The sequence below is a fragment of the Argopecten irradians genome, chromosome 7 (genome assembly GCF_041381155.1).
Source record: "Argopecten irradians isolate NY chromosome 7, Ai_NY, whole genome shotgun sequence".
NCBI classification, from domain to species: Eukaryota; Metazoa; Mollusca; class Bivalvia; order Pectinida; family Pectinidae; genus Argopecten; species Argopecten irradians.
Genome location: NC_091140.1, coordinates 24,490,164 through 24,503,806, shown reverse-complemented (window position 1 = coordinate 24,503,806; position 13,643 = coordinate 24,490,164). Strand labels below are relative to the sequence as shown.

General features: G+C 33.2%; 2 protein-coding genes across 5 annotated transcripts; one reads left to right on the top strand and one right to left on the bottom strand.

Annotated features, from left to right (window-relative positions):
* Nucleotides 1-652: 652 nt before the first annotated feature.
* LOC138327939 (L-aminoadipate-semialdehyde dehydrogenase-phosphopantetheinyl transferase-like) lies at nt 653-7,741 on the bottom strand. Of its 2 annotated transcripts, none has more exons than XM_069274424.1 (6): nt 7,667-7,741; nt 6,372-6,561; nt 4,367-4,583; nt 3,868-3,986; nt 2,902-3,132; nt 653-2,552 (listed from the first exon to the last, which is right to left on the bottom strand). In XM_069274424.1, exons 2-6 carry the CDS (start codon nt 6,531-6,533, stop codon nt 2,370-2,372), a joined length of 912 nt encoding a protein of 303 aa, XP_069130525.1. In that variant the 5' UTR covers nt 6,534-6,561; nt 7,667-7,741; the 3' UTR covers nt 653-2,369. The 2 variants fall into 2 exon arrangements, with proteins under 2 accessions (XP_069130525.1, XP_069130526.1); XM_069274425.1 differs by having other exon boundaries at nt 6,372-6,555; nt 7,667-7,734.
* Nucleotides 7,742-7,964: 223 nt separating this feature from the next.
* LOC138327938 (GTP-binding protein 8-like) lies at nt 7,965-13,577 on the top strand. 3 transcript variants are annotated; one of them, XR_011209141.1, is made up of 6 exons: nt 7,965-8,654; nt 9,487-9,594; nt 9,990-10,120; nt 11,377-11,476; nt 11,998-12,097; nt 12,559-12,677. XR_011209141.1 is itself a non-coding variant. In XM_069274423.1 (6 exons), the coding sequence occupies exons 1-6, from the start codon at nt 8,277-8,279 to the stop codon at nt 13,255-13,257; spliced, it is 918 nt and encodes a 305-aa protein (XP_069130524.1). In that variant the 5' UTR covers nt 7,965-8,276; the 3' UTR covers nt 13,258-13,577. The 3 variants fall into 3 exon arrangements, 2 of the variants coding, with proteins under 2 accessions (XP_069130524.1, XP_069130523.1); XM_069274423.1 differs by lacking the exon at nt 11,377-11,476 and adding an exon at nt 13,176-13,577; XM_069274422.1 differs by lacking the exon at nt 11,998-12,097 and adding an exon at nt 13,176-13,577.
* Nucleotides 13,578-13,643: the final 66 nt, after the last annotated feature.

The following is a 13,643-nucleotide window of genomic DNA, read 5'->3' as shown; positions in this document are numbered from 1 at the left end:
GATTCGTGACCATCAAGTAAGTCGAAAAGAACCGTAATGGAAACAAAGACAAGTGTTCTCAGTAATCTAACCGACAGGTGCCATCACAAATTGGGTCGTATACGATAAATGTTTTACTATATAATATCAATCTTAGACCTCAAATAAATGCATTTGCTATACTTCAAAAATTTAAAGTTAAATAACATGGTCTATAAGCTCCTGAAAACAATTGAGTTTTCACACATGACAAGTTAAATATAACTTAACACTGACTGTCAGAATTGGGAAATTCAAAATATTCCCGTATTGCCCACAATAACATCACCCATAGACCTCTTATTAGTGAATGCATGGACTTGGCCAAAACACTTTGAGGTGATACTTTAAAAAGTCTAAACAAAGTCAAATTTGAAACAAGAAGCGAGAAGACTTACAATGGTCACCCGACTACCTTGCAACAGCCGTTTATAAATCGATTAATTAGCATAATGATTTTGAAATATATACGCATTCCACAGAAATCCTTATGAATGAATTAGTCAGAATCCTTAACAGCAAAATTTCATGTTTAGATTAAACCACAGAAACATTCAGAATACGTGTATATATGTAAGGCCTTGGTTTTTAACTATTCCCTACTACCCCCCCCCCCCCCTCAAAAAGGAAAATAAATCTTATAAGACCGTTTTTCTATTAAACAAGGTTCAATTCCTTAGCAACGTGGTATTGAGGACAAAATAGAATGTAACCTTACTTTGATGGGGAACCTAATGGATTTTGAAATATGAAAAGTTCACGATAGCATGGACTGCATTGGACGAAGTATGATGACTATAAAAGTATTTGTAATAGATGAGCTAGAATCAGCTTTTTTATTTACAATAATGACTTAAGACTTTGGAATTGGTAATAACAATATTCCACTTTATTAATCACTTTTGTAATTTGTAATAAATATCTTCAAATAAATTATGACAACTTAGAAATTCATTATAACACTTATCAAAGAAGTAATAACAATTTTCCGATCCGTAGTTACGACTTTTGATTGCATAATATTATCATAATTTGTTATAATTTTTACAAGAAAAGTTAATAAGATATATACCAAAAATGCATAATTTTACATATGTATAAGAAATCAACCAACCGTTCCAACGTTGGTAATGCGACAGTGCATGAATATACAAGTATTGACATATAAACATTGATGTATGGAACCATGACAGTTTATGGCAAATTCATGTTAATTTCTAAACAAATAACATGTACACAACCTACATATAGAGAATACACGGTTAGTATCTTACAATACAAGGTTTATTTTGGTGCGAGACTTAGGAAAGCCGATATGACGAGGCTTTGCCGAGTCATCTCGGCTTTCCGTGTCGAGCACAAAAATAAAACTTGTATTGTAAGATACCAACCGTGTATTCTGTTTATCCTGCAACCATTATGGCATTCAAAACGAAAGCAAATTGACAGTTTCTTACTTTGTTTGCTGGAAGCGAGACGCTTCTTTGATGCGGAGGTAAAGATTCATTCACTTAACCGAATGAGAGTGCACTCCTTTTTACTGCCGTGGAAAATAAATAAGCACAAACAGCCACCGTAATTCTATTCAGTGTGATATATCACTGAAAGGAAATGAAAATACTCAAATAACAATAAATACCCATTAAAGAATTACTTAACAATACATACCTTTACCATGAGCCAAGAAAAAGACGACACCGCCATACGAGATTTTCGATATCGTGAAAATGACGTCATTTCGGTGAATGTGACGTCACGTTTTAGCGGGACTGAATGACGTTTCATTCACCAGAAGGTTTAAGTTCTGGGTCAAGTTAGAAAAAGTGCCGTCAGATATGGAACAAATTCACGTGATCGTATTGACGGATAAAGCATATCGTATTGACGGATAAAGCACAAGTTTATCCGGCAGTAGTTATCGGTCAGTATGTGGGACAGTTGCAGGATAAATATAAATGTACCTTGTTTCTCTGAAAATAAACGAAGCACACTTTTTTGATAAGGTGCAGATGAAAGAAGACTGTTTATGAGCTAACTTGTGTGATGGTCATTGACTTACCTAATTTACATTTAGTTTCATAAAGGCAAAAAGATTTTCTGACCTTGGACAATAAAATTCACAACCAATTAACTTCCCATCATATCGCACTTCAATTTTTGTGGGATTTTGTTTGGTTATGCTGACAAGGTGGGCATTTGAATATAAGCCCCCCTCTCCACTTTATGAGTATAGTTTTTATTATGTAGAGGAGACTTACATATTGTAAGCATTGTCAGGCAATTTAAACGATTGTTCTTATTGTATTGTTGAGACAATGGTGACACAATTAAATACCTTTTGTGCTTTTATGTCAGGACTTTTCTGTTTTATTACTTTTCCATTGACTAGGGTCTTCAGCTTTAGGCTGAAAGTTCTCCCAAAATGTCAAATCTGGTTCTGACAAAGGTTGAACGTTTTTGACAATATCTTTATAATCCAACATTTTAAATTCGCCTTCTGTTGACAGCAGTTCTTCATCTATATTTCCTCTTACCTGCAATGAACACAAAAGATAATTGGAATAAGTAAAGAAAGACTGTGACTACCTTTCTACTGTATACTGAAGAAAATTTTAATATTTTTTTTTTAATCAAAATTTAAAAAATTTGAGAAAGTGAAAGTAAAGTTACATACTTTAAACAATTCTTGAAAAAATATAAACTATGCAATTAGGAATTTGAACTTTTGTGAAAAATTCTTGAAGAAAGAAATAAGTTTGATTTTATTTATTTATTGTTTATCAAAAAAGCAGTAAATGGAAACCTTTGAGCAATTCGACTATAGATTTTCTGTGGAATTCTCTCCTGGAAGGAAACAATAAAACTTCCCTTAATAGTACTTACCAGTATTTCTGGTGATGTTTTGTTGTTTTTGCTAACAGCCACTGCGATACTATGGTTGTCTAAGAAGTGTTCCTGAAAATGCCAGTCAGGCATGGCTCTCCCATCTATCTTCAGAGTGGTATCAGTGGTTACACCATTGTCGATCTTCACAGTTGGGAGGTTAAAGTTCAATCTGCCAACTTCAAATCCAATCCCTATCCCAAGTGCTTTAACATAGCTTTCCTTCAGGCACTGAACATTAGAAAAAAAAATTTACAACTGCATAAATCAAATGAAATTTCTGGTATCTTAATCTGATGTCTTCTTCCAATCAAATATGCCTGTGTAACTAAAAGAACTTTTTCCTAATGTCAATGATGATTTTGCTTGCCTAAGAAAAAGTATTAAAAGAGGTGTTTAGTGTCCATCTACATCAAATCAGGCCTGATATTTTGTTCATCTTTAATTTCACTAATTATAGGACGGATACAAAAAATAATAAAATCACTTTATCAAGTTGTTATGTCACAAAGTTTATGTATGAAACTTTCACATTACAGAACAGTTCTAACATTAGTTTTCTTACCAACTTCCATTCTGATCTATCAAGAGTTACTTCCCTTTATTTCACTATATGGTCAAGTTCACATGAAACTCGCGGATTGAGTTGAGTGACGTAAATCCTATTATGGACCCTAGTTCGAGAGTCATGAATAATACGAGTTAACCTACTCCAGAGAGAAACTCCCCGAAACCCTGGGTCTTAGCTGGGTTAGACACAGGTAGAGTTCAAAGTTCAAATTACGTAACTCAAGTTAAAACTATCGCCATTTTGTTGAAACATGCACCACTTTTGTTATACTTCTAGAGTTTCACATGAACTTGCCCTTTCAGTCCTAACACAGAAAAAGAAGAGAAGTAACTCTAATAGATCTAAATGGTCAACCTCCTTATTGATAGAAACCATTGGCTAGTTTTACTACATACCCAGAGTCTGAAGAAGACTTTCAGTTGCTCCTTGTCTGTGGAAGGAGATCGGATGAACTGCCACTCTTTTTGTGTGAACTGTCTCTTCATAGTTTGGAAGAAACTAGCAACATCGGAACCTGTCAACAAAATATTCATTTGTTTTACAACAACCACTGTATAATGAATACCTATTCAATAAGACTACTTTCTTTTGGGATCCCAAATGAGAAATTTCAACAATGACAAATGTGTATAAAGACCACTAGCCTATAAAGACCTTTTTGTGGCTTGGTTGGTCTTTATAGACAGGTTTAAATTTGAGTGCATACTCATATGATCACCAAACAGCTTTGCAGGGATACAAAAAAATCCTGAAGAATATATGCATGTATCTTCATATGAAGAAATGGAAATATTCCGAATTTGATAAATAAAACAAAATAAAATACACAAAATAAAAAAAGTATTATTCTTTTGTCTCCTCTTTATCATTAATCATAAGCCTAAACTTACTAACGTGTTTCCAACTTCTTGACATCCACTCCGAGTCGACTGTTTGCTTGTGCTGCTAGGACAGCGTAATCTCCCTGGTGGGAAACATTAAAACTGAAGTGATCCACATCAGTCCTGCCGGCTATGTACGGCTTTCCCTTCTCAGATCTGGCTAGCATCACATCCTTATATGGAATGTTGAAGTATTCAGATACTACCTTTCTGATCATTAGTCGTCCTATCTGTAATAAATAAAACACAAAGATGATTATGTTCTTTATTATATTTCACAGGAACTTAAAAAATCATATATTTTCTCCATGAATACTTTGTATCAATTGATTTCTATAAACATTCAATTGCAGAGACAATAGTATATTGGATATGAACTGATATATAATATAAAATTTTTAACATCACTCTTGCAGAATTAATTTTTGAGTCAAGAACCTGTAAATGCTGCATACCATATAAGATATAAACATATACATTTTGTACATGTAATAACCTTTGGACTAGTGCTATTCGAACAAAAATCTTCTTGAAAAAACATTATTATAGTACATGTATGTTAACATCAAATCACTGGTACTCTGCAATATATAAATCAATTAATCAAAAAACATTGTAGTCCTCTGAGAAGTCGAAATTTTCTTGTATTAACTTTTTTTCTCATATAGATTTTTTAGAAATAGGAGTTCATACCATAAAAGAAAATGGAAGAAAAAAATTATGTCCAATGCTCGTTTTTGAGATATTATCACTTAAAGATACCTAGTTGACAAAATATTGGATTTTATGGGAATTTTGCCGTTTTGGACCATATACACAAGACATTAAAGCTATAATTTCCTAACTAGGTGTTTGATATGTATGGATGTTTGTAGAATTTATTTTCTAGTAGTCTTCTTTAAAAAAATACCAGTTTTGATTAATAAGACTAATATTTTTTTTCTCAGAATAACAACATATGCTGCCCCTACCCCTTAATTTTGAGCTACAAAATGCACCATTTTCAGCCATTTTTGCCAAATTTAAACCCTTTATAGAAATAGTTCTTGTATTAAACTTTTGTTAATATTTTGCATATCAACAGGGAAAGGGTTGTTCTTTCTAAATCAGGCAGAAAAAATGGGGGGTCCGTGTGCTTACTTTTTTGCCCCATTTTAATATTTGTTATTTTTCAGTATTTTAGAGTAAAAAATAAAAGTGCTCAAATTACCATTAAATGTAAAAATAAAGTGACAAAAGTGTATCATTTCACACATTAATGCTCAATATTTTAGTTACCAAGAAACCAGTAAAGATTTACAGCAAAAATAAGCTTGATACAGCTAAAATTGCTGGCGCAGTGATGATTTAAGTAAAAACAATTTTAGTAAAAAATGGTAAACATGTGGCTCTACTTGAAGTGAAAAAAGACACTATTTCAAATTGGCCGCCAAATGGGCCATTTCTTTAAGATGCTCCATCGCTGGCAAATGGTATTTTTTCACTATCATAAACAGGAGCAGACGATTAAGTATTTTTCTTCAGTTACAAAAGTTACTTACTTTATACCATTACCACAGTTAAAAAGTTTGAGCTTCTAATTTTAATTCAAGTTAAAAATATGAAAAATAATTAATTGCATCCCGAAAAAATTCCGTAGCACTATATCCTATATGGAATGAACTACTGATTGCGCATGCACCAAAGGCGAAATAAAATATTTTATATTATTTTTTGTTTTAATTAGGCATATATATACACGATTAAACACCAATTATTGTTCAAATGAAGAATATCATTTATGCTCTGTCGGCGGTGGAGCATCTTTAAAATCCCCGTATAAAAAAAATCTACTAAAAATAGAAATGTAATTTTTTGACAAAATTTGCAACTGGCAACTTTCTACAGATATTGATAGATTTTATTTGAAAATTTCATAACTTCTTTGATCTATTTCGAAACGAGACTTCAACAGGACTGAAACCTCAGCAATATATAAATCAATTAATCAAAAAACATTAAATTAAAAAGAAAGTTACCATGGAGGATTTTGCATCTTTCTTGAAGACAAACTTGCTGATTCTTTGTGCCTCCTCAGGCTGCACACACTGGTTACATAGAGTCCAGTCTTCTGCGGAAGGGGACCATGTCCGAAAGTTAAACGCCCACCGGACACTCATCCTCACATGTCTACCTGCCATCCATTACAGCCAGTCCAGACAACTGATTCTGAGTAGAAAGTTAAAAGGTGATAGTAAGGGGGTGGAGGAGGGGTTGTTAGAGTACCATATATCCCACACTCCAGTGTTTGCATTATCATCTTTTAGGAAATGAGGAAAATGAGGCAAAAAGAAAGTTGATTCCATCAAAATGAACTGTTGATTAATAGAGCAAAATTTACTTTTAAATAGAACTTACAGGAACATGTCTTTTGAAGGAAATTGATACATTACTACTGTATGATATTTTTATTAGCATTCTTAATTTACTGAATTCCATTAAAAATAATAGAAAGATAACATGTCATTCGATAAAAAGCAGAACTCAAGCTACTACAATAAAATATACCGGAGATGATTCTGTAAACTGTAAATCTGGACTAAATTATATAAATAAGAAAACCAAACAGAAGCTTTGGCAATAGCAGTAACATATTTGTCGTAAATAATAAAAAGAAAATTGAGACAAATGGGTTTGAAATTAAGGGGGGGGGGGGGGGGGCTTTTCTTAGAGTTGCAAAGTTTGTTCAAAGAATGACCTTGACCTAATTATATTAATTCACCCCATGAGTTCAGAATTAAGAAATAAATATCCTATGCATGATAAGTATACATGTAGGTTCAGAAACTAAACTGGAAAACCAGTATACAATGTACAGTACATGTACAATATATGAGTGACAGTGTTCGATCATTTCACAAGATTTGTGAAAAAGTTTTAATTTTGGAGGTACAGTGTACTTGGCCTTCAGCCCTGAGATCTGACTTGACACATTGTATATACAGTAGTATACATGTATCTAGAACCTCGGGCGGACAAAGGACAATCCTTATTTGTGTGTTTTTAATGGGTTTAATGAGCCAATATTCGACGATAAATTTAGTATACATGTATAATATACGAACTACACTGCCCCTTAATATTCCAATCATCAATTAAGGGGAGGTAACCCTAACATACTTGTATAAGGTACGTTGATCTCAAGACATACTGTAAAGTAAAATGTTGTACTTTCATTAACTTTAAACCAATAAATGGCCAAATTATTCCTAACTATGATAACATATGTAGCATGTGTATCTACACATAACTTAAATCAATTCAGCAAACTTACCATACTGAAGTTGTATAAGCGTGGTCGTACGCTCGAGCTCTGCAAAATGAGGTGGACAATTGTACGCATAGCCTATTCCCGCCTCATTTTTACTAAAGGTACCAAAACAGTATAAAACAATATTATTGAATACTCCAAACAAATCTAAAGTGCTAAATGATATTACAAATGTGAAGTGAAAAATCGCCACATATCATTAGAACTGTCCAAAATTCGGTACTAATCAATATTATTGGAGTGGAGCGGAACGGAACCGAGCCGATTATGAGATCAGCATACAATATCCCCCCATACACTTCAGCTCCAAGATGGCTGCGCCCATGCAGCACGTTTATTTCTGATATTACAAACCACTACAAACTGAGCACTACGTAAAGTGCATCCATATATGTCTCATATGTCTCTGTTAGATCGCTGCAAATAAGAAATTCTGGCTTTAAAGTTAGATTTTATGATTTGCACGTACTGATACACAGTATCTAGCATAGGTATACTGAATTATTTGACAAAAAAGTATCAATCACTTATTAGGTCGTGGAGAAGTCTTAGAGGCCTAGTTCAACATATTGTTGTAGATATCTACACAGAACAAGTACTCTTTATAACCAGAATGAAGTTCTATAGGTTATTAAATCCACAAGGAATGACAATTCTTACAAAGGACAACTGCACCTGGAGTAAGTTGTGTGTTCTGTTGAGAAAGACTTCATCATTAGGCTGTGATAGTTTGGGCTCTTTATCCAAAAGAACTTGTGTGTCATATCCTAAATCACCAAAAACTCAACTGACAAAATATAACCCAATCAGTGAGCTGCAGCCTTTTGTAGCGGTGCCAATCATTCCTGATGAAACTGTGCCCTTCAATCCCTCCGAGTCCGAGATCAAATCAGCTGCAACCTTCTTTGAACCAAAAGAAAAATCACATGTGATTAGACACATCAAAACAGCTGCACGTATTTCAGATTTACCCACTTATGATATTCCAGAGGTATTAAAAATATCAATTTGAGTTGAAGATGCTCCACAGCTGACAGCATAAACAATACCCGTCATCAAGGATTTATAAGGAGACGTACCATATACAATGTACCTCCTTGCCGTCATGTACATGTAACTGCATGATGTTTAATCACATACATACATGTGCAATTAGCACAAATATACATAAAAAATAATTTATCTTGCGTACAGCACTTCATTCCATAGAGGGCATACATATTATGTAGTGTAGGCGACATGGACTTTTTTCGGGACCCACTTAATTATTTTTAATAACTTTATCTTGAAGTAAAATAAGAAGCTCAAACTTTTCAATGGTGATAATGGTGTAAATAAGTAACTTTTGTAACTGAAGAAAAATACTAATTCCTCGGCTCCTGTTTTTGACAGAGAAAAAATACCATTTGTCAGCGGTGGAGCATCTTTAAAACTGAAAAGCTGAAATGCAGTGAATTACAAATTGCTCAAGTTAATTCTCCAAAATTACCAAATCAATGGCCTGGATTCCTGGAAAAGTTTTACTGTATTATTTGAACATGTAGTACATACTAGTCCTTTTGTGAAGTAGATGCTTTATTAGTAAAACATTTTTTTCAGTTTTGATATTTTCTTTATCAAAACTATGGCTCCCTCCTTTATATATTTTTTAATGAAATTTGCAATATTGTAAACTAAATAAAGGCCATTTTCCAATAAAAGAATACATAAACAAAGGAAACAAATATTTGAAAAAAAAAAATTGTGAAAAAAATAATATTAAACGTTAACTAGTTTTTTAATTTTACATTTCTCACATTTATACTGCCTGTAAAATATTTCAGGTAGCTTTCATTGGGCGAAGCAATGTTGGTAAATCCTCTTTGATACAAGCCCTGTTCTCTAAAGCTCCAAGTGGAGTTCATCGAAAAATAGTTGTATCCTCCAAACCAGTAAGTATCAGGTAGCTGCATGGTGTTTTTCTGTAACAATAGTATATAGTATTGGTGATCGAATGTTGGAATGTTGGGAATCATTGAGTCTATATTGTGACTTTCAAATTTCCAACTACAGAATCTCTGGATATTATTAATCTATAGATCTTTATGTTCCAATTGTATTATTTTCAATAGTTAAAAGGATTTACCGCTTTTACAGTGTTGACATGCATATTCAGAAATTGTCTTTATGCTCTATAACCGTAGTAGCTGCAGTATTATTATTTAAAAAAATGCATTGGAACTGTATGTAAAAAAGAAGAGCTAGATACGTGTCATTTTAAATGTATGTTGTGCTTATTGTTGAGATTGTATTGCGATATTATGATGAGATATTTTGTTTGGTTTAGGGGCGTACAAAAGCTCTCCAGTTGTACCAAGCAGGCAATGCCTTCACCATGGTAGATATGCCAGGGTATGGACACAACATGCCTCACTACTTTGTGGACTGTGTAGAAACCTACTTCAAAGAAAGAAAAAAGTAAGTACTCTGATGAATCTAAATATAATCCTGCTGTATAAGATGCAGAATGTAGAATGTAATTACCTTTGTACCTATAACATGACGATGCTGTCCAATTCCAGTCTGATTTCATATGGAGGCAGGGTCATTTGTATATAACTGTCATCGTAATTGAAATTCATCTTTTTTATTTCTGGATCATTGCTAGTACAATATATACACTGCCCTCCAAAAGTTTTGTTTCACATGCATTTTTACAAATATAAATAAAGTACAGAATAATGTAAACCTTGATATTACAGGTAACAGTATTCATTATTTATCAACTTATTCATCTTCTCATTAAATCATTATTAGCATTTTTCAAGAGTTTTCTAAGAGGTAAATTGTCAGCAAATTTTAACATATGTAACAGAACTTTCGAAGGGCATGCGCAGTGTATATTAGTAAGCAGTCAACTGACATATATTTAACTACAAGTCAATGTTTTACAGTTACAATGTGAGGTATCAGAGTAACTTCCCTTTGTTTACACAGTATATTGGATGTAGAACAATTAATACTGACTGAGTAGTGGAGTTGGAATGAAACAATTAGAATGGGAAAAGATCACCTTTTGGTGCTTTATCCATCTTGTGTCAATAAACAGCTTTCATATCTATATTATAATTCTAATATTGCAGAATTAATTCTTCCATAGCCAACAGAATCTAACCTAAAATGTAAATTAATTGTTTTTATTCATCCCAAAGATGCTAAAAGTTGAACATTTTATAAGGGATTAAAGTCAAATTGTCTAAATAATCAAAGAATCAAATATTTGATGTTAAAAGAGCTGCTGTAGTCAGATGGTTAAGGTGTCCCAAAATTCTACCACTACAATTTATGTCTTGAAAGTGCGACACATGTACAAAGGGAGGTAATCCCCTACTACAGGTTGGTAGTTGATTCCACTAGTACACAATGGCCAGCTTTCCTCCATTTTCAAAACATGGTACATTCTTAAATGACCCAGGCTGTAAATCAGATGTAATGTATGTTGTGCATATCGTGTATGAAAAAAAAACCTAGAAAAATCCTTCATACTCTACACTTAATCAAGAATTTGGTGAAATTATTACATATGGCTCTCACTTTGATCATTAATTCCTTACCGTCTTCCTATTGTATAGAATTTAGGTAAATCATTAGGCAGTCTTGTTCACATGAAAATCAATTCAGTTTGCTATTAATTCCTTCAGATAATTGAAAAGTGAAATGTTTATTTATTTCAGACTAGTCAGGTCTTTTGTATTGATAGATGCAGCCGTTGGCATAACTGAGAATGACATGATAGGACTACAAATGATGGAGGAAATGGTTATACCTTACATAGTGAGTTATCTACCCTTATTTGATATAAAGTGTATTACAGAATTTACAGTTGTTATTTTCCTTACAGTTATCTGCTCTTGTGAATATTCATTTGCTTTTATCATTTTCTTCTACAAACTAAACTTTTTTCTCACAAACAAATGTGTTACTCTGGATATCTATTTTTTAAATGTGTCTAGTGTTTACAAGGGCAGATAACATCCATAAGGAGGAGGCATAAAAGCAGCTTTGAAGAACATGGGGATGGAATCAAACTCTGCATAGACAGAATTGTTAGTTTATTAAAACACATTAAAAGCTATATGGCCATGTAAGGATGTGCCATATATTGAATGGTTGCAACCAGAGGAAAGCTTGTCAATGAGTACTAAAAAAAAAAAAAAAAAAAGACAAAAAAACACACACACAGACCAAGACATAGTCAGTCGGCCCACGGGTGGCTGATGTAGTGGTAGAGTTTAAGGAAACCTTTGTCATTTTGGCCACAGCAGCTCCAAATTCATTTTGACCAAATTTTGTAGCCTGGAAATGGTGTTCATTCTGGTTGATGGTGAGGTGGGATTAACTAAGCTGGATGAAGTAATGCTGGAGAAGCTACAAGCCTTCTCCGCTGTCCATTGTGTATGTAGCTACAATATTTGTTTGAAGTTTTAGAGTGTTGTCAGCTAAGAGAACAAAAGGGTCATTACTCTAAGTAATTGATAAGTTTTGTGCTTTCATTAGCTCATAAAGTACTGACTGGTACAAATTTTAAATACATATACAAGTTATTACATGCAATTAAAAGATATACGAGTCCTTCTCAGGTTGCCCAAAGTTCTATAAAGCAAAGCTCTTAGTGTAAGTACAGATGTAGTTCTGAAGTGTACTTCATTTTGATAGCTACAGCATTGATACATCAAGCTGTTCCTCAAATTATGTTAACATTTCAAAAGTATAGACTCTACTTGTGTATTTAATTCTTCAGTCTGGATAATTTTATTTAGTTATTACAGTTTATTTCACCAGACAGAATCTGCAGTTGCAAAGTCTCTTATTAAGAGTTGATAAGATGTATACCTTGTATATTTTCTTACTTTCAGATTGTGTTAACAAAAATTGACAAGGCAAAGAGACATCAGTTACTAGGCAACTTGATGTCGGTGATGAAATACCGAGACCAACACAACAGATACTGTCTACCACAGCCATTCCTTGTCAGGTATATTTCTTTGCAATTACAGATCCACATGTCTCCTATTGCAAAAGTTTCATAAATACAGCTAAATAATTCATATTACTTTAACAATATGTGGATGAGATTTTGGCAACCAAACATAAAAAAATTCTGAATTTTACAAAAATTTGCTATGTTTACAATACAGATCAATCTATAATAGAAGACTGCTCATGAGCACTATCAAGGTCTTTTGTTCACATATTTTACGTACCGTAAAAACTAACTTCATTATAATGTGTCATTATGTAAAGTTCAGGAACTATTGCAAAATGGTTTGATATCTATTGTAATACAGATTTGTATTTACTTGATTATTAAACATTGGTAAGAAACTGTTCTACATTAGGTATAGGTAATTTGATAGTTGTGTGACACATGTTGTAGGTGGAATTGAAACAGTTCAAATTTAATTAATTATTGATATGATTTTAATGCTTTAAAGTCAATCTTTAGATGACATATTTTTTTCTGTTTTGGCAGTGCTCACAGAGGTGATGGAATAGAACTGCTGAAAACTTTGATTGCCTATGTAACTGGGAACATGTTAGTGACTGGATGTTGATACAAGTGTCTACTACACTGTAGATGTTTCCTTATGTGACTGGATGTTGATACAAGTGTCTACTACACTGTAGATGTTTCCTTATGTGACTGGATGTTGATACAAGTGTCTACTACACTGTAGATGTTCCCTTATGTGACTGGATGTTGATACAAGTGTCTACTACACTGTAGATGTTCCCTTATGTGACTGGATGTTGATACAAGTGTCTACTACACTGTAGATGTTCCCTTATGTGACTGGATGTTGATACAAGCGTCTACAACACTGTAGATGTTTCCTTATGTGACTGGATGTTGATACAAGTTCTACTACACTGTAGATGTTTCTTATGTGACTGGATGTTGATACAAGTGTCTACTACACTGTAGATGTTTCCTTATGTG